This window comes from Heliconius melpomene, chromosome 19 (assembly GCF_056956725.1).
Source record: "Heliconius melpomene rosina isolate 202511_hmr_F chromosome 19, ASM5695672v1, whole genome shotgun sequence".
Lineage (NCBI taxonomy): Eukaryota > Metazoa > Arthropoda > Insecta > Lepidoptera > Nymphalidae > Heliconius > Heliconius melpomene.
In genome coordinates this window covers 8,118,604-8,139,779 of record NC_140407.1, presented here as the reverse complement: position 1 = coordinate 8,139,779, position 21,176 = coordinate 8,118,604, and the positions used below count along the sequence as shown (strand labels likewise).

At 32.7% G+C, this 21,176-nt stretch overlaps 2 protein-coding genes across 2 annotated transcripts; one reads left to right on the top strand and one right to left on the bottom strand.

Annotated features, from left to right (window-relative positions):
- Nucleotides 1-1,513: 1,513 nt before the first annotated feature.
- Nucleotides 1,514-10,445, bottom strand: Mad (mothers against decapentaplegic homolog 1). Its single transcript, XM_085202988.1, has 3 exons — nt 10,135-10,445; nt 7,495-7,656; nt 1,514-6,332 (listed from the first exon to the last, which is right to left on the bottom strand). Exons 1-3 carry the CDS (start codon nt 10,240-10,242, stop codon nt 5,334-5,336), a joined length of 1,269 nt encoding a protein of 422 aa, XP_085059114.1. The 5' UTR covers nt 10,243-10,445; the 3' UTR covers nt 1,514-5,333.
- A 236-nt stretch (nt 10,446-10,681) lies between these two features.
- Nucleotides 10,682-16,500, top strand: Stip1 (Stress-induced phosphoprotein 1). Its single transcript, XM_085202987.1, has 7 exons — nt 10,682-10,880; nt 10,954-11,394; nt 12,095-12,545; nt 12,908-13,108; nt 14,010-14,206; nt 14,533-14,658; nt 15,540-16,500. The coding sequence occupies exons 1-7, from the start codon at nt 10,872-10,874 to the stop codon at nt 15,717-15,719; spliced, it is 1,605 nt and encodes a 534-aa protein (XP_085059113.1). The 5' UTR covers nt 10,682-10,871; the 3' UTR covers nt 15,720-16,500.
- Nucleotides 16,501-21,176: the final 4,676 nt, after the last annotated feature.

Below are 21,176 nucleotides of genomic sequence, written 5' to 3'. Positions count from 1 at the left end.
TAAGTAAATAATTTTCTTAGGTACCGTTTATATTTTCTAAGGTACCATGTAATGAGGCCAGTAGTGGGCACATGCGTTTGACGCGACAGAGTGTAGGTTCGATTTCCTCTCGAGAAAATAAAGTATTTAATATTTGTATCTCTTCGCTCTGGTCGAGGTAAAAACGTGGCGTTGTGTTCCGCCACTCAACACGCAATGCCTCCAGAATTCGTCGGAAAGTGGGGAACGAAGTGTCTTAACACTGTGTTCCCTCTGCCTACCCTGCTGTGTGCGGGATACAATGTGAAGCTGATTTGATTTTTAGATTAAAGTGACTACAAATCGACAACAATTTGACTAATTGAAGGAAGTCATTTTCCTCAGTGCCTCGAAAATTTCTCAGCAAGTGGGGGACGGTTCAGGAAATGATAAACCTTAGGTTCCTACTGCTTACCCTGCTATATACATCCTCCATATAACACAGCGTCAAGCTCAAAATATATCTAATAAAATATATATATATATATATATATATTTTTTTTTATAGTTATATACATTAAGTATGAGTATTTTTTTAAAAAAATAAGCTTTCTTATCCTCCCTCAACAAACTAGGTCAGTTACTTAACGCGTAGTAGATATTGACGATTATATAATTACAGTATTTCCTAACTGCAGATCAGGAACGAAACGTGCCACGCGTTGGTCGTTCTCATATTAGTAAGCTTAGCTTGCCTTTGTAGTATATAATATTATTAATAAAACATTTAGTTCAATTTAATCACAGCAATAATAGTAAATATTTTTTTATTGATTATCATTGTAAATAAACGATAATGTAGCTAACTCTTCAATAAGCTATGTTTAACCTAAATAATCTATGCAATCTGTGTATTATTGGCCTGTCGCTCTTATATAAAAGTAAATAATAATAAAAAAACGTTAAGGTAAACTTTCTTAATTAGCCTTTTTTTAATACTTTTAACGAATTATATTTCTCCATCATATTGTTGCTGTAATTGGCACAGATTTCATAATTATGCTCCAGTTCCAACAAATAATTGTGATTGATAACTATTTTGTAGACATTCTCCATCTCACACCTGAATCGTTCTGAAACTTACATTAACAAACACATTGGGACGGCCAATATTTGGAATTTTCTGCGGTCCTTCGCGTCAATATTCGGGTTGGTGGTCGTCGATCATGTCGATTCTGGTGTAGTTAATTAGTTTTGTAATATTGTTGTTTTGTTATCTTTTTATACGAAGCTATCTTTCTCGATGTACTTAGATGGTCTCCCTTACAATTGCTGTGTACTCTAGGAATGCGTTTTACATATGATGCAAGTTTTCTGGAGACACGGCAGGTGTTATTACTTGGCCTCTGTCTACTCTAGTAATTCTACCCTTCCTTATAAGTTATTGTAATGATTATAGCTGAAACTTGGTTTGTCTATTGTTTTGGGAGTAAAGGATGAGGGACTACGAGAGGATACGCCAAAAGTTATACAACTTCAACTAAAATAAAACCCATTATTCTAAATAAAAGAAACTTTATTACTTACTAAACGGGGAAAAATGTTCATAATAAAAAAAATACACGAACAATGGCATCTATTACGCTTATATTTACTTAGTGTAGCAATTTAAAGTAAAACCCTATTGCCTTACAGTTCCATGTACTTTTTTAGTTATAAAACTGGTTATCATTCATTCAATTTGATATTATATTTCTAAGTTATTGCTATTAAGACTTTTATACTTTGCGCCTTATATTTATTACTTCTAAATAAAAAAATACTTAATTTGATTCAAAGCGATACGAACTTACATTTTTTGTACAAAAAGACACACTGTATAACTATTAGTCATAGAATTAAAAAATAAAAGGCAAAAGCGTAAAAGTCACTAAATAGCATTTATACACAAAAACAACACAACATACATATACGTCAAAATCCCAGCATTTTATCTAAATTGGGACTTTAACCTTTAAATTCCAAAAACCGAACATTTCTTCAAATTTCCGATTTAAATACCTTATTTATATAATTTATACATTTAAAAACATAATAATGTCACGTCTAAAAACATTGACGTTGGTCACACCAGTCTAAAAATATTGACACCAGTATATTTAATATAACGCCGAACAATGAATCTACTTACAGTTATTTTAAGTCATTTTTATATTTTAAATTCAATTGGAAAAAAGCTCATATAGTCTTTTGTGAATAGTTGAATTATTTCATTTAATTACAAGGCTTATGAAAATCGTACACTGTAAATTGTCATTTATAACAATATTTGCTGTCTAAGAAATTATTAACTTTATAAATATAAAATAATATTACATTAATTAAACATGTTGTATTTCAGAACTCTAATATAATGATCAACTGTTGAGTACTTAAGGAAAAATTTCTAATTCTCCATTGTAATTTTAGAATTTTCATAAAAACCCTGTGTGTACATGCCATACAAGTGACGCTAGACGCAAAATTGTCATAAAAAAAATATTAAAAATAAAAACTATTTCAAATAAGGCATGTATGTTAACATTGTAAAGGCACTATATTATATAAAATTCAAAATGGCAACTATATTTACCTATAAGTGTTGAATAAAAACAAGTATTTATTGTTCATAATTATTAATTTAAATTAACTTGTTCAGTTCTGCTTAGAAATCTTTTCTTTTCATTCTTTACATTTAAATAAAATAACTAGAAAATTTTAAATCTTTACCTTAGAAGGTTATCTTTCAGTTGTTATTTTCTTTAATAGGCACAAGTATATAGCTTATGCCATATATTATTAATTAGCATTTTTATTTATTTTTTTCTCTTAAATTTACGTAGAGAATCCAGTGTATACTTGTATACTTGTGTTTCTAATGTTTTAATTTAAAACAGCACTGAACTACAGAGGCATTTACAAGGACGGTTGTACACATTATAGGCACATTAAAACATTGTATTATTTATATTAATATAAAACAAGCTGATCATACAAAATCGCAATTTATATATACACCTTTGTAAACTGTAATGCGATTAATACGTTTACCCAACATATGTAATTTCATTTTTTTTTTATAATTTATTTAGTTGATTTTAAAAATATGTTCCTCATTGTTATTTCGTTATATAATCTGTATTTCGCTGGCAGCTTTGTTACTATCTTTATGAACTATACTTAAATATAATTTATATATATGTAAAACGTGTAAATATTTATGGTTATTATATATAATAGTAAAAGTTAGGCTAAATTAAAATTTATCAACTTAAAAAATATGTGTTTGTGTAGACTTGTTAGATTTTTTAAAATTTTCACTGTGAAATGTGACATGTATAATATTTAACTGAAGTTTAAGCATATAAAAAGTTTTTTTTTATTGTATTCACAATTAATAAGGCACGGGACACGCTACAATGTTTTGTCAGAAGGAACTAAAAAAACTTATTATTATAATATTTTGAGATCAATACAATATTAATTTTCGTCTGCGCGGTCCCAATTTGGTTTAAGACACCACTGAGATTTTGTACGACACCTTTTATATTTTTTACCGATAAAAAAATACAGATAACAAAATTAATTCAAAAATCCTAATCTCTTACAACGAAAAAACAATCTATTCAAATACTTTTAGTAAATTCCCAATTTACACACTAACGCGATGGCACACGCATTACATTGAATTTTCATTTCAAATACTCTTTGATTTAACCAAATAAATAAAAATGTCTAATCTATACAACTTTTGTATAAGAATTTACATATTTATGAAAATTATTTATGAGGATTGACAGATATTATAATATTATATTTTTTTTATGTGGAAGATTTGTCATACATTTGCATCTTTATATGGAAGTGTAAATGACATTTTACGTACTGTTGAATATTTTTGTGGTCACGTTGAAAAATGATTGTCGTATATTAATAAATTCTATGTTGAATTAATTTGGTCTAGATAAAATAAACATGTAAAGATAATTTAATATTGTCCAGCCATCTTGAGAAAATCTAATACATACATACGTCTGTCAGAGATTACATATATGGCTAATATAATATGTAGATTTTTCTACATACTTACATATCCTCATAAATCAATATCTATATTTTAAAAAATATGCAGATTTTCAATACTTTTAATTTTACTTTTGGTCTCATATTATAAAGATGACAAAACTAAAAAACATAAATTTACGACATTATTTAAGAACACATAAACACTTAACATATTATAAATCTAATGTAAGTGGCCCCTGAAACGAATATTATTTATATTTAATCACAAATTGATATTACTTTTGAACCTTCTCAGTGATATAATTTTTAAATAACTTCAAATTCATTGGAATTCTTTTCAATGTTTTTTTTACAAAAAATTACAACAGTTATAATTTATACATTTTTTAAAAAGTAAAACCTTTAATTGGAATCATCACTTAATTATCTATGTTTCATTACAATAAAAAAATCAAACGAATTTTAATACAAATACCGGAGCCACCTAACCACTTAAAACATAAAATGTAAACGTAAGATAAAAATTGCATTTTTCAGTAACTAGAAGCTTTATATTGTTATAATATTCGTATAATTACAATACCTTGACATACCATATTCTTGCGATCTATAATCGAACCTGTGACCTTTCCCCTCAAATTCCTTTCTATTTACACATATACGACGAATACAATTAATTTTATCTATACTTATATATAGAAGATACAATAGAAATGATCTATTGATTTCACCTACACTCAGAGAAATCAATAATGTTTGGTTAGAATGAAAGTGGGCACAAGTGCAAAGGGGGCAAAGTGGTTTGGGCACAAATGCATACCAATAAAAAAATAATGCCATTTAATGTGAATTAAATGTTAATTGAGACCTCTGAGTGGGGTCACTACACTGTTAAACGGTCTTTACGTTTACAATAAAGCAATGACGAGTATAATCCATTAACGTATGTCTTTATACAATACAAGTACTTAAAAATACGTCTTACGTTCTTCCATCTTGGACACACAATTTGAGCTAAACTTTATAAAATGTTTGGGCATATTCATTTTAAAACTATATTATGTATGTAATAACTACATAATGAATGATGAATTCACAACGGATTGCAAACTTGCGATGTATTGTTTAATGTGAAACTCAAAATTCTCAATGTCAGTGACAAGAGAATTTATTTCAATGACCTATTTTAATCCCGTAAGAAAAAATATAAAACACAAAGTACGCAATCCGCGAAAAATAAAACGCAGTTTGAAATTAGCCAATTTCACCAAGAAAAAACATACGGTGGGTAAATAAACTTTATGAAACGGCTAAGACACTGAAGAAATAGCGTTATGTGGAGAACCCATTTGGGTAAGAACTTTATCTAGCCATTGTAAAGGGCCATGCAAGTGTATTTCAATCCAGCATGGAGTAGAAGTTACGTCTTGTCTATGATACTCCGCCCCCCAGCCTTTCACGAAAGACATTCGTATGGTACACATTTTGGTTAATTCATAAACCGCTTCGAATCCATGATTTACACTTTGGGAAAGCAATTGGGCGAACTCACGATTATTAAAAATCTTTAAGGAGCAACCTGGTGGTATTTTACAAACTGTAGACGGGTGGAAGCCGTGATGGTGGTTACAATTGCGACTCTGTACGAAAATAGCCGCGTCCGACAAGCATTCGGCGTAAACCTCTCCCCCTACGTAGTACAAATGAACACCTTTGCCTATATGACGTCTGGTATTTTCTATAGTGGAATTTCGATTGACATTACTTAACTGCCCTAAACAGAAACGATCGCTATTGTTCGATGGATCTGTGAAACCATCGACAACTACCGAATGGGAGTTGCAGTGAAAAACTTCACCGACACGACAATTTAATTCGTAATAGGCAACCGACGCCCAATAAAGAGGCTCTTGATAAGATACAGGAGCAACTTCGCCTGGAGGTTCTGTATCATCAGATGGAGGGGAGTATGCGGGTGGTGGAGTATCTGGGAGTTCCGAAGTAGCTGAAGGTGGAAAACCAGATCCTGAATACGACACGTTGTGGGGCATAGCAGGCTCCGTGGTCCTTTGGAAGGGCAACAAAGAATGCCCTGGAGCGAACTCCGAATGACGAGGCACAAGAACTGGTGGTAAAACTGGACTTTCCACACGTTTGTAGTGGTAAGGATTAATGCACACTTCCTTTTGCTTAGCGCTGAAAGGATATTGACATATCTCCAAAGGTTTCAACTCGTGATGGCTTTGTAAATCGGGCCACCTCCACACACGACAGTATATTACATGCGGAAGGCCTTTACGATGAGATACCTGAAATAGTTAAATTTAATCTCGTCAATATACTACTTGTAATTAGATTTTTTTTAGCTTCACCCTGTATCCCACACTTAGCATGGTAGACATAGAATTCCGTTCCCCACTTCATATTCACAACAACACGTCAAATTCTGATATTGCTTTTTGAGTGACGAAATTCAACGCCGCGCTTTGCCTCCTTACAAGAGTCAGGAAAAGAAAATATTAAATATGTAATTTCATCGAGTGGGAATCGAACTCACAACCTGTCATGTTTATACTCGCACGCTGAAGGCCCTTAGTTATTAGATAATATAAGATAAATATAATTTAACATAATCTAGGTATATAACATATGCTAGTTCCGAGAAAATAACACGACCCTGTAATTAGTTTAACTGAATTTACAATTATTTAATTAACTAGGTATGTGATACAAGATGATAAAATATAAACATAAATACTGTGTTTACGTATAATTATGTTCAACTAAAATTAGATAATGAGACTGATTAACTTTTTGCTTTTTTAATAGTAGCTGATAAATATTGTAGCAAAATTATATTTTTGCAAGCTGTACAATTGTATGATAGGTATTGCGAATTCAGTTAAGTGACAGATCTCAAAACTGCTCTTTACCTTGATATCAGAGCGAGGAAATGAAAAATATTAAGTAAATAATTACCTCGTTTACAATTACGGTCACACGCTTATAGTCGCACACCACTGGGCCCTAACCGACCTCATCGATTTTGTTTCAAAATAAATATCAATATTACATCAGTCTGATGTGAATGTAATGATTGTGAGTTACACTGTTTTGTTGAAAATGGAGTGCCATGACACTTGGTTCTTCTTACCTGCTGCTAATAAAGAGTGAGGCCGTCGTGACGAAGCCACGCGTCGTGACAAGGGTGTGACTAACGCGATGGTTGTGGGTTCGTCCCCCACTCGAGGAAATGAAATATCCATTTTATTTCCATTTCTTCGCTCAGGTGTCGAGGCAAAGCGCGGCGTTGAGCTCCGCTACTCAACATGCAAAGTACTCAAAAATTCAGCGGAATGTGGCAACCGGAGTGTCTTAATACAAGGTTCCCTCTGGCCTACCCTGATGTGTGCGAGGTACCGCGAGAAGCTGATTTTTGAAGAATAAATAGTAAATTTTGTCAAAACTCACTTGCAATCGTCCATCCAAAGACCGCGGAATAGTGACGCATTTCGACGGTGTGCCGGGGCATGATAGCGCGCGTTCCAACTCTTCGATGGCCCCTTTTCTCTTCTTCAACTTCTTAACGAGGCTATCCACCGCTTTCTCTGCCCATTTTTCTTCTTCATCGCCCTGGAAATGGTAAAAAGTTATTATATAAAATATAGTGATAAAATTCCACCTTGCTTTCTCTGCCCATTTTACTTCTTGATTGGCATAGAAAAGGTAAAAATTTATTATGTAAAAATAAAATATACTTAGTGACAAAATTCCACATTCCTGCAGTAGGACAACACTGACTGTGAATATTATTTGTAGATGTTCCCCATCTCGGAAGCTTAAAAAAATATGAACTACTGATTTAAATTATGGTTAGTTACACTGGTAAAACAAAGCGCGGCGTTAGGCTCCGCCAGTTAATCCACAATATTTTAATTTATAGTTGCCGCCATTGTAGTATTAACATTACATTACATTACATTATGGTTATAGGTTGTTGATGGTTATATGTTTGAAGCCCCCAAAGATAAAGTGATATTTTTATACATTAACTAGAATACACCTAACAAAGTTAGAAGAATAAAATTGATATTTTAATAGTCTTGTTAGGCATACAATGTTTCCATAAATTATGTTATACAACATTCAATTTCTGCCTACTATTAGAATAATGGAAGAACCGTCGAAGTAAGGAAAATGTTTGCTTATTTTTCATGTTATTATAATTTTAAAAAATGTTGACAGTATAAATAATAACTCTTAGAGTTTCCAAAACTTTGTTGCCAATTTCATATTTAATTATAACTTTCATCTTATTAATAATATACATATATATGAGATATACATATTTATTTTGTTAAATTATCTGTTATTCTAATAATAACCAGTTGCTGTTAATAAACAGGTAACTAACTCTTTATCATGTGTCTACATTATTACATAGCATTTTTGAGCTTCATACTGTATCAAATTTCCTTTATGTATTAAAATATTTTATTAATACTATATATATAATTCTGGAGAATATTATTGTGAAAGAAAATAAAATAGGCATTTATCATAATATTAAGTACAGTGATTCATTTTTAAAAATATTTGAAGCCAATAGACTGAGTCATATATAGAAAATATTGATAATAGCTGGAATATAGTATCTAACAGTACTTATCATATACTTACAACTGTACTAACAATAATAATTTAAGTTATTTTTTCAGATTCCATGGTTTAAGGTTTTATATTTTAATATCACATTACAATTACTAAATTTATTTTTAATTTTTTCAAATAGATACAATAAGTTTTCATAAATACCTACATAAAAAGGTTAAAGCAGATCTTTACAGATCTGATTTACATTATTTTAAAGTAATTCAAATTTGTTTTTCAAATTTGTGTTTGTAATATATAAATAACTGGAAAAAGAACCAAGAATTATAAAGTATATTTAGTTTATTTTCTCTTTTATAATCACACTGTGTATCATATACACATAAAATAGGCAGAGGCAACCTTGTGTTAAGACACTCCACTTGTAAATTCTCTTGTTTCCATTAAAGAAAATAATTTAAATTACAATCATTCTCGCAATGGGAATTGAACCCACAAACAGTATTTATAAAAACCCGTTTCACTACTGTTTGTAGTTTGTTTGTAGTATGTAATTACAAAGTATCAATACTTTTTTAAAATTATTTGATTTATAATACAAAACAAATATATATTCATTATTAATATTTATTATTAATATATATAAAATACAAATTGAATATATTATATTCATTTATATCCTGTGTATAGCACAGAAGATAGAGGGTACCACTCCTTTTCCTGTATGTTGCCCATTTTTTATATATTAAATTATGCTTAAATAATTTATATACCTTCTTATAAGTAACTTAAAATAATGATGTTTTGCTTTTAACATTAATATTAATTAAAAATCTAAAATAAACTAAAAGTCTCATACATATACATACTATCACATTTACAGTCAGATGCTGTGTTGCTGAGCCACAACAGTCTCATAATTATGTAAAGTAACAGTTGACCTAAATAAAAAAAAAACACTTTTAATTTACAAACAAAATTATGTTTAGAATATATACTTAATAAAAATTTCAATAAACAGATACAGATAACATATTATATAAAGATTAAACATAGTTTGCTTGATGTTACGACTCATTGTTTGAATAAGATTAAATATGTACAATTTAAGATAAAGGTTAGATATCATTTAAATATATTCATAAGAAAAATGTTAAGATTCATTTGCAAAAACTATATACACACCTTTCAGAAAATTCAAGTGTCTTGGAGATGGTTGTTTAATTGTATATGTATAATAAATAACATTCTTATTTATGCATTTATCATATATATAAGATGTCAGATGAATTCATTTCGTAATATGCTTCTTTTAAGATAGTAATCGAATGTATATTACAAGAGAAATACGTGTTTTGTTCATAATACAATATCTTTACACTTTTCTCTGCGGTATTTATATCAAAGATTAAGATACAACGGTCTTTCTGTTGTACCTAATGAAAAACTTCATATTGAATATTATAGTTTATAATTCATGCACAAGGAATATAATTTTACCTGTTTCCAGCCAAGTAACTTTTTAACAGCAGGGCTAGTGAAAGAAAACAAGCTGTTCAGGCTGGACATGGGCCCGCTGCTGGAGGATTCACCATCATCGGTGTCCATGGTGACAAATGTAGAAACTTCGGTGAGTCACCAGGAGTCACGGGAACGCGCGGCCCGTTACTGTTTCAAAAAAAAAGCAGTCAATTTGCCATCGATCACCACAATTCACTTGGTATTCCCCACAACATTCGTGAAATGTAATCACGAATATTACTAAATAGCGATTAGCGTGACACTAGCACGTAACAGATTAAATTTAAGTTATTTAAGTAAAAGTTGACTACAGTTTCATTCCACAGATAAAAAATATAAGTTTCAATAGATTTTTTATTTTTAATTAAATAAGAAAAAGAAAACATCTTTTTTCACAGTTATTTACAAGTATATAAATCATTTATTAGTTTAAAGAATTCTTAATTTGACAAGCGATGCCGCACGGTAAATGCATTTTTTGCTTGTCATGTATAAGTCGATGTTACCAATTTAAATAATTACGAGTAAACTAGCATTTAACCAGAAAATTCTCGAATTTGAAGTGTCAGTGTCCGTTCATTTACAATTCAGATATTTTATTTCTAGATTTGTTAAAGTACTGGAAGAGTGATAGTGTAAAGTAAAACTATATTTAATTGCGAAGTGCTTATTAAACTGTGATCTGTTTTTTTATAATAATAATAAAAATAGATATCATGGAACAGGTAAGGTTATGCCGATTTCAGCTGTTTTATTCGAGAAAGGGGCTAATATATTAATTTTCAAATAAACTTCTAGGTTAATCAATTAAAAGAAAAGGGAAACGCTGCTCTGTCGTCCGGAAATTATGATGAAGCCATAAAACATTACACCAGTGCAATAGAACTAGATCCGAAAAACCACGTTTTATTTAGTAATCGTTCGGCGGCCTACGCTAAGGCTGGTAACTATAGGTCGGCTTTGGAAGATGCAAATCAAACTGTGTCACTGAATCCTTCATGGAGCAAGGGGTATTCTCGTAAAGGTAGTGCTCTAGCATATCTTGGGAAACATGAAGAAGCTATTACTGCTTACGAGAAGGGTCTGGAACTTGAACCTAGTAATCAGCAATTATCTTCGGGACTAGAAGAAGTAAAGAAACAAGTTAAAATGAGAACACAAGCTTTGTTTGAAAAATTAAAAGCAAATCCTACAACTAAGGAATGGCTCAAGGATCCTGAGTATGTTAGTATGGTTGAGGTCAGTAAATATAAATTTACTATTTAATTTACTACTCACTAGCTTTAACTGTAGTATTTTTATCAAAATTGTGCATTGACACCAAAAAACACTTTGTCCTTTGTATTATAGACTAGGTATAACAAAGCAATTCGATAATATACTTAGTACTGTAATATAAAATAGTAATATATATTAATTAGTTAATTTATTCTCTTAGTTGATTTATTTTTGAGTATTATCTACAATTATTTCTTGATTAATTAATTATTTCTAGAAATGAACATACATATTATAGAGACTACATAATTTAACATATAGGCTAAAAAGCATAAGCTCCACATAAATTTTAATCCTAGACACTACTTCTGTAACCTTGATCTTGATTAATAAGAGAATATGGGATAACTTCTAAATTATCTTCATATACTATACTTCATCAGCAAAATTCTATTTCAATTCCCTTATATTCTGTATTATTATAATCAAATATATTTTTTACATAAAAATGATACAAAGTATATTATTTTAAATATTTATAGTAGTATTTTAGTTGATTTGTTGTGTCTTAAAAGTTATTATTAATATTAGATAAGTTAAGTAAGTTAAATTAATTATATTAATGAACAACTGTTCATAGTGAACTCACAATGAACACATATTATATATGAGTTTTATTAATTTATATTTATAAATTAATTTACTCTTTCTTTCTGAACAGAGTATCAATCCCTATGATTTAACAAGTTTAGACTCCAAAATGGAGGACAAAAGGATGTTAACAACACTCAGTGTTATGCTTGGGCTAGACCAAGGATTCCCAATGGATGTAGATCCGCCAGTTCCGGAGAAACCTGCACCTAAACCAAAAAAAGAAGAGCCTGCGGCACCAAAATATGAAGATTTACCTGAAAATCGCAGATTAGCTTTACAAGAAAAGGATTTAGGCAATGAGTGTTACAAAAAAAAGGAATTTGATGCAGCTATATCACATTATACTAAAGCAATAGAACATGATTCAACTGATATAACTTTCTATACAAACATGGCTGCTGTGTACTTTGAACAAAAGGAATATGAGAAGTGTATTAAGGAATGTGAAAAGGCAATTGAAATTGGCAGAGAAAATAGAGCTGACTTCAAGCTTATTGCCAAAGCATTTACTAGAATTGGTATGTTTTTAATAACTGTTATTATTGTTGCTGTGCAGTTTTTAATATTTTTTAAGTGCTTTTTATACATCTAGGGAAGACTACCTTAGAAAACAGATTTCTTTTACATAGTGGGATTTAAACTCACTCTTCTTAGATTTTTTTTTAGTTTCAGATTTTCTTTTTGTTATTATATTTTCTATTTTATTCTTATGACACTTTCCTTTCTTTGAAACACAAAGGAAACCTAATGTGAAAACACTCCATTCTACACGAATTTTTGAGATACAACTCCACACCATGTCTTGTTATCTGGCGCATTAAATTACTATGCCACTGTGCCACAACGGCCTCAATTTTTATTTTGCCCATCTTTTAACCAGGTAATGCATACAAAAAAATGGAACAATGGAAGTTAGCAAAGACTTGCTTTGAGAAGTCAATGTCGGAACATCGTACGCCTGAAATTAAAACACTACTAAGTGAAGTGGAAAAAAAAATTGTGGAGGAAGAAAAAAAAGCTTATGTAGATCCAGTCAAAGCAGAACAAGAGAAGGAACTTGGCAATGATTACTTTAAGAAAGGTAGGAAACAATAGTCTTTTATAATCAAAACAAGATCCTGTTACACAATGCTTAAAAAATTAGTTTTAATGTATAAATTTAATTAAAAAAAAAAATTGAAGGAAATATTAAAACTTATATCTAATCATAAATATAATATTACTAGCTGACGCGTGCAGCTTCGCCTGCTTATTTGCACCCTTGGGGGCGGGCATTAAAGGTGTTTAATGGAATATTTTTAAGTCTAAATTTCAAATTTTATAAAAATCGGTAGCCATTTATAGATTTTTCCATACAAACTTTCAACCCCTTGTTTGCACCTTTAGGGGGTGAATTCTAAAAAACCACGAAACACGTGTTCAATGAAATATTTTTAAGAGTGTTTCATAAAAATCGATGCCGATTTAATTTTTTTTCCATACAAACTTTCAACCCGTATTTCATCCCTTTAGTATTAAAAATTTTCAAAATTCCTTTTTACTGGATGTCCAGATTACGAAAGTAAATATCTGTCTAAATTTCACGTTTCTACCATCAGCGGTTTTGGCTGTGCGTGCCTCTTACCTCAGTCAGTGAGGACAAGTCCTTTTATATATATAAATGACATATTATAATATTATAATAAATTATAGGTTATATGGTATACCAATGTATATGTTAGATTACTGTAAATTTTGATCAGAAGCTATATTACCCTAAATCTAGTCTTAAGACACAATGTTTCCCACTTTCCACCGAATTCTGTAGGCATTGTGAGTTGAGAGGTGGAACTCAACGCTGAGCTGAGCCTCGACGCCAGAACCAGTCGATTTAGTCACACTTTGTGCCCCCATGCCACGACTGCTCTTAACTTTACCTACTAATATTATAAATATAACATAATTATAGATTTTTTCTTGTAATTTTTATGTTTTTCTTTCAGGTGATTACAGCACAGCGATGAAACATTACAGTGAAGCTATCAAACGCAATCCGGACGATCCTAAGCTATATTCTAACAGGGCGGCATGCTATACTAAACTGGCGGCTTTTGATCTAGGATTGAGGGACTGCGATCAGTGCTGCAAATTGGACCCCAAGTTCATCAAAGGATGGATCAGAAAGGGGAAAATTCTTCAGGTAATTTTTTTAGCTTCACTCTGTATCCCGCACATAGCAGGGTAGGCAGAGGGAACCCGGGAACCTAGTATTGAGACACTCCGTTTCCATTAAGTCATTTCTGTTCCTCACTTTTCGCCCAAGGATTATGTATACAGTAGCGGAAATTAATGCCGCCCTTTTTACCTCGTTACCATAGCGAGGAAATGAAAATATTAAATATTTCATTTGCCTTTCATGGAAATCGAACTCACAACCGTCGCGTTTACAGTCGCACGCTAGTGACCCTGCACCACAACAACCTTTAATAATTTGAAACTATTTATTAACCCTTTTTACAATTTCAGGGTATGCAACAACACGCTAAAGCTCTTAATGCATATCAAAAGGCCTTGGAGCTGGATCCAAGTAATGCCGAAGCTCTGGAAGGCTACAGAGCGTGCTCTACGCAACTCAATTCCAATCCTGAAGAGGTATGGTTATAAGTTTTATATTTTAAAGTGTATTTTTAAATAATTTCTATATTGTTTTTCGAATTTAAACCAAAACAGAAATATTGTAGGTTTTTGTTTATCAAACTTTCCTTTACCTCATGAAATGATAATGTCTTATTACCTTAAATAAACAAAAAAAAATGCATATTGAAAATCAAAATTACCCATCCTGTAGGAAGAAGTGAGATTATGAATGATATTAAAATTGCAAGTGATATTCAAAACCAACCAAGTGTGAATTGGATTTGCACTTGAAAATTTCCATACTATTATCTATAAAAATGGCACAAATAATGTTTGCTGTATGGGAACACTCTTAAATATTTATTTTATTCTATTCTATTATAGTAATTTGTATCTACCCTCTTTTACATCAGATTCCTAACAATCCCACTCTCTTATTTATCTATATATATAAAATCGAAAGTTTACTCACTCATCACGAAATCTCAGAAACTACATGTGCTAGGAATCTCTAATTTTGCATATGAGTTATTTATAGGACGTAGGTGCTCCCTAAGACGAGAATTTGCAATATTCGACTCCTAAGGGGTTGTTTTTGGGGTTGAAAGTTTGTATGAAGCTTCGTTACTACAAATGCTAGGAGTCTCAAATTTTGCATGGACGTCACTTATAGGACGTAGGTACTCATGGAGATAGAAATTAATAATAACGTAGTTCACACGGGCAAAGCCGCGGGCGGGCCGCTTGTATTTTATAAATGTGAAATATGATAATGGATGGATTAAAATAACATATGTGTAAGCCACCTATAATATAACAATAACTAAATAGGGAGGTAGTGTATTAAAATTTTAAATGTTTATGTTTTAAATGTTTTTAAATGTTTATTATCCTAGGTACGCCAACGTGCAATGGCCGACCCTGAAGTCCAATCGATACTTCGAGACCCAGCAATGAGGTGCATTCTAGAACAAATGCAACAAGACCCCCAAGCTTTACAAGATCATCTCAAAAACCCAGCTATTGCAGCTAAAATACAGAAGTTACTAGAATCTGGTCTCATTGCTATACATTAGTTAGGCCCTAGAAAGTGGTTTTCAGTGTTGCCAGTGTTTACTTTTTGTATGTATGTATTGTATTGCCAGCGTTGAAAAATTGTGAAATATGTGAAACCTCAATAATATGGTATAATAAGCATTGTCCTCTTTTTTTACAAAATATATAGCTTGATTGGTTTTATATTATTTCTGTCAAAATATATGTTTTTTTTTTCAAGAATATACATATTATGTATTGTAAATTAAGCAGGCATTAATATTATATTGAATTTCACCTTAAGTAGTCTTAAGTGTCTTAAGTGTCTTAAAAGGTAAACTTTTGGGATTTTACTAAAATCTAATTTCTTATTATTTCCCGCCTAAATAACCAAAAAGCGTAATGGCAACATTTTAAATTCAATTTTATTTGTTAACTTTTTTATCAATTTGAATTACCATTGAAATAAAAGTTTTATAATTATAATTGATGCCTATTTCGTTCTTTGAATTTTAAACAATTTTAAAATGTGCCTGTGGTTAATTATCAACCAGTACTTATAAAAAAATATAAACTCTTTTAGCTTACAGTTTTATTTAGGGTTAGGTAAAAAAAAAGTAAAAACTTAACTTTTAAATGGTTATTCAAAAAGTTAATTTCTTTGGTCTTAACCATTCCAAGATATGCTTCAATGGTAAGTAGTATAAACTTATTTTGTATGTTTGTTTTAGGATTCTATTGTTCATTTGGATTGATATATATGCGACTATGCTGCCTGCAGTGGAATTTTGTAATTTATTCAATAAACTATATGTAGGCAAATTTCTTTTTATTTTCTCATATAAATTATCTACAGAGGATGGGGTCGTCGGCGCAGTGGTACAAGCTTAATAAAATTCTATAAGACTATAATATTTAAAAAAAATATGCCCTAACGGTTGAGTAGTTACATCTCATCATTGTCAGCTGACGACACAGTATCTGATGACATTGCCAAGGTCAGCAGTCTGTGTGTCTTTAGATACTGACTAAGAAGCAAATATCTGAATATATGAAATACCACTAGTAAGTTGTTGCTTGTGATTCTATCATCAAATCCTGACTGGTTGTGGGACCTATACATCCTTTAAAATGGAAAAGAATTTTTAAAATTAATTCAGAAATAGACACATAAAAAAATATAAACTCATTTTTGATAAATGAAGTTGCTAAATAAAAGGAAAATATTGAATAAAATTATTCAAGATAGTTTTTAATGCATTCTTTAAATAATATTTTACCTTCTACATGGCAACTGCACACAATAGCATAGATACTAAAGTATCGAATCTTTAATTATATATGACAAAGAAAATTTAAATCTTTTTAAAGCATGTGATGTTAAAAGTAAATTGATGTTGAATGTACTTCAAATAAGACATTATCAAATGTATCATAAAATTGACTCTGATTATTTATTGACTTCCTACTATAATTATACCGAAAAAATAGTGCTACTACTATCTATATACTATCCTATCCTATCCTATATCTTATAAAACAAAGTCGCTTTTCGTGTCTGTCTGTTGTTTCTAACTCTTCTTCTTCTAAACCACCCAACGGATTTTTATGCGGTTTTCACCATTAGGTCGAGTATTTTTCGTAGAAGGTTTATATATAGTTTATTATTTGTACATTCTTATGTAAATTAACATAAATACGATAAATATGTTTAAAGTCCTACCCGTTGAGACACTTTCGCGCATGCGCTGCTTTGATGGTAAGTACTACATGAAAAAATGTATTGGAGTATTGTTCCTCTTAATAAGATCGAAATTGCGAATAGTTTTGGATAAAAACGCATTTAATTGTTGACACATCACGCCGTTGACACTTCAGCTGTATCGACTCAAGTTTTATCCCTTACTCTCAGCATATAAATAAGTACATTAGTTACGTTGGCCATTTAATATAGATCAAAACTGTCTTTTACTGTTTTTCATTTTAATAAGTACTTTAGAAGTTGTTACAATATCAAAAAATCCTTGCTGTGAAACGGCTCGCCACTCGCCATGCGTCCGCCGCGCCCGCCTGCCTTACACGCATCGGTGGTTCAGTGGTAGAATGCTCGCCTGCCATGCGGGCGGCCCGGGTTCGATTGCCGGCCGATGCATTCTATTTAATTTTCCTTACAGGCAGCCACGTCGTGCTTGCTTTTCATCAGGGACAGAAAACCCTCTTCAGCATTAATCACAAGCTCGAAAAAAAAAACCCGCCTGCCTCTATAGCAGCGAAGATTTAGATGCGTTTGCACGTATTGGATAATTGGAGTTGAATGTATTACTTCAGCGCGATATACATATTTGGTTTCATATTTTTTGTAGTAGTCATTAGTAGGCAAGTTTTTGTTTATAATTTCTTCCGTTTAAAAATAGTAATTTAACCATCTAAAATTAGTCATTTAAATATATTTTAATAAGTACTTGAAAAGATTAGTAGCACAGATTTAAAATTACGGTACCTACTAAAAAATCCTTGCTGTGTAAAACAATTGGAAAATCTTTATTGAAACTACAAAAATGCGGGTTGCATTAGGGTTTAATTAATTTTCACATTATTTTAAGTGCAAACATTTTTTTTTTTCATCAGCCTATCGCCGTCCACTGCTGAACGTAGGCCTCCCTCATCAAGCGCCAACCATCCCGGTCTTGGGCTTCTCGCATCCATCCGGTGCCAGCCACCTTCTTTAAATCGTCCGTCCATCGTGCTGCAGGGCGTCCTACACTACGCTTGCCTAAGCGCGGTCTCCACTCTAACACGTATCGGCTCCATCGACCGTCGGTACGTCTGGAGACATGGCCGGCCCAGTTCCACTTCAGCGTGCTGATTCTTCGCGCAATGTCAGTGACTTTGGTTCTCTGGCGAATCACTTCATTGCGGATTCTATCTGCCAGAGAAACTCTGAGCATTGCGCGTTCCATCGCACGCTGAGCGACCTTGAACTGGTGTACCAGCCCTACGGTGAGTGTCCACGTTTCAGCTCCGTAGGTCATGACAGGTAGGACGCACTGATTGAAGACTTTTGTCTTTAGGCACTGTGGGACAGACGATTCAAAAATGTGGCGGAGCTTCCCAAAAGCCGCCCAGCCAAGGCGTATTCTTCTTGTCACTTCCTTCTTGAAGTTGTGCCGGCCAAGTTGGATGGTTTGGCCAAGGTATATATAATCTTGCACAACCTCAAGTGTAGCGCCATTTACGACCACGGGTCTCGGGGGCACATGACTATTAAACATAACTTTCGTTTTGTCAAGATTCATCCCGAGACCCACCCGTCTAGAAGAATCGCCCAGGTCGTTGAGCATCTCCTCCAAATCATGCAGACTTTCCGCCATGATGACTATGTCGTCAGCAAATCGCAAATGCGATAAGTACTGGCCATTTATATTTATGCCCCGCCCGTTCCAATCTAGCGTCTTGAAGACGTCCTCCAAGGCAGCTGTAAACAGTTTCGGAGAAATGATATCTCCCTGTCTTACCCCGCGATGTAATCGGATTGGTCTTGTGCTGTGGTTTTGTACTTGGACGGTCATGGTCGCGGCTTTATACAGATACCTTATCACATTAACGTACCGACAGTCAATAAGGCATCTCTGCATAGATTCCAGAATAGCCCAGGTCTCGATTGTATCGAAAGCCTTCTCGTAGTCCACATAGGCTAGGCATAGAGGCTGATTATATTCCTCGGTCTTTTGAATAATTTGCCTAAGAGTGTGTATGTGATCTACGGTACTAAAGCCTTTCCGAAACCCGGCCTGCTCAACTGGTTGGAAGTCATCGAATTTATGAGTGAGACGATTCGTGATAACCCTAGAAAATAACTTATATACATGGCTCAAGAGTGATATCGGTCGGTAATTCTTTAACAAGGCTTTATCGCCCTTTTTGAAAAATAATTTTACCATACCCCTGCTCCATGCCTCCGGTGTAATGCCATTATAAAGGACGGAATTGAAAAGACTGGCTAAGCTTATCAAAACAGGCTGGCCTCCTGCTTTGAGAAGCTCTGCAGTTATTCCGTCTTCTCCAGGAGCTTTGTTGCTTTTAAGATGACCGAGGGCTATCCTAATCTCATTTATGTCGATCTCAGGAAACTCGTCTGTTAGGTGGCGGCTAAGTCTGGCTCGCAGGTCATCCACGCTGCGGTACTCTAAGGGTGGTAATTTAGAGGAGTACAAATCGGCATAAAAATTTTCGACCTCGGCGAGAACTGCTGACTTAGAGGTGACGGTAGTTCCTTCTGCGGTTCTGAGTTTTGTCAGATGACAACAGGTGGTAGGAGGCTTCGCTAAGACTTTCGAGCCCCTGTTGCGTGCAATAGCATCCTCAACATCCCGGGCATTTGAACGTCTTAAGTCACGCCTTATTAATTTTTTCACCTTCCTGTTAAGTATCTGACGCTCCGTTGGTGTAATGCTTGTGAGTTCGCGTCGTTTCCTCATCTCTTCCATAGTCTCGCTTGTAAGCTTTGCTTTTCGTCGATTGCTCGTTGGTCGAAAATATTTTTGGCCCACTTCGTGGATGACACGCAATAGACTGCTAGTGGCGTCATCAATATCCTGCGTGGTTTCCAACATGGCAAATCGGTTCTGTAACTCAAGCTGGAAAGCATCACAGCCAGCCTCAACTTGGGGCAGAGATGGTCTAATAGTCGACTTCATCAGCCTCGCCCTTTCTATTTTGACTTTTATGTTCAGGGTGCCTCTTACCAGACGGTGATCAGCTCCGGTGTTAACCCTGTTGATCACAGAAACATCCCTGAAGATTTGGCGCTTATTGGACATAATGAAGTCAATCTCGTTTTTAGTGACACCATCGGGGCTCTGCCAGGTCCACTTTGTGTGCAAACATACATTATATGAATAATCCAGTAGTAAAAGCGGGCGAAGCCGCAAGGGGGTCGCTAGTTATTAATAAATGTGAAAGTTTATGAAGATGGCTGCTGGATTTCAATTAAACTATAATGTTAAAGAAGCACTATACTTATATAGGCATCTATCTACATAAATGTATATCTGTACTAATATTATAATTAATATTCTAATATTAGATAAACTTCACGATATTATGTTTTATCAATTTTTTATTGTTAAATTTTGAGATAGTTTTTTTATATTTTTGCAAGTCGTCATATGTCATTTCAGATTCAATTTTAATTTTGAATAATTTCTAAATGAGTCACATTAGCAAAAAAAAAACATATTAGACCTTTTTAGTAGATCGTTTAATTTCCTACAAGAATATATATTTGCTTTTACATACTATTAGTTTAATCCCAACAAAGTTTCAAATGAAAATTACAAAATTCTTCCTGTTATTTATATGGGAAATCGAAAATCGTGATGAGACACCTCTTAATACAAAAATGAAGAGCTGCTCTTTTAGCATACGTATTTTTTTGGAGTCCAGAACAATATTTTCACTATAATTAATTTTTTTTGGCCCACCTGTATATATATACC

Excerpts from the sequence above, each read along its gene's own strand:
- Mad (XM_085202988.1), bottom strand. The coding sequence starts at position 10,242 with ATGGACACCGATGATGGTGAATCCTCCAGCAGCGGGCCCATGTCCAGC. Across the intron at positions 7,657-10,134 it reads AGTTACTTGGCTGGAAACAG|GGCGATGAAGAAGAAAAATG; the intron begins GTAAAATTATAT and ends TACCATTTCCAG. Across the intron at positions 6,333-7,494 it reads CTTTGGATGGACGATTGCAA|GTATCTCATCGTAAAGGCCT; the intron begins GTGAGTTTTGAC and ends TAACTATTTCAG.
- Stip1 (XM_085202987.1), top strand. Across the intron at positions 13,109-14,009 it reads CAATGATTACTTTAAGAAAG|GTGATTACAGCACAGCGATG; the intron begins GTAGGAAACAAT and ends TTTTTCTTTCAG. Across the intron at positions 14,207-14,532 it reads GAAAGGGGAAAATTCTTCAG|GGTATGCAACAACACGCTAA; the intron begins GTAATTTTTTTA and ends TTACAATTTCAG.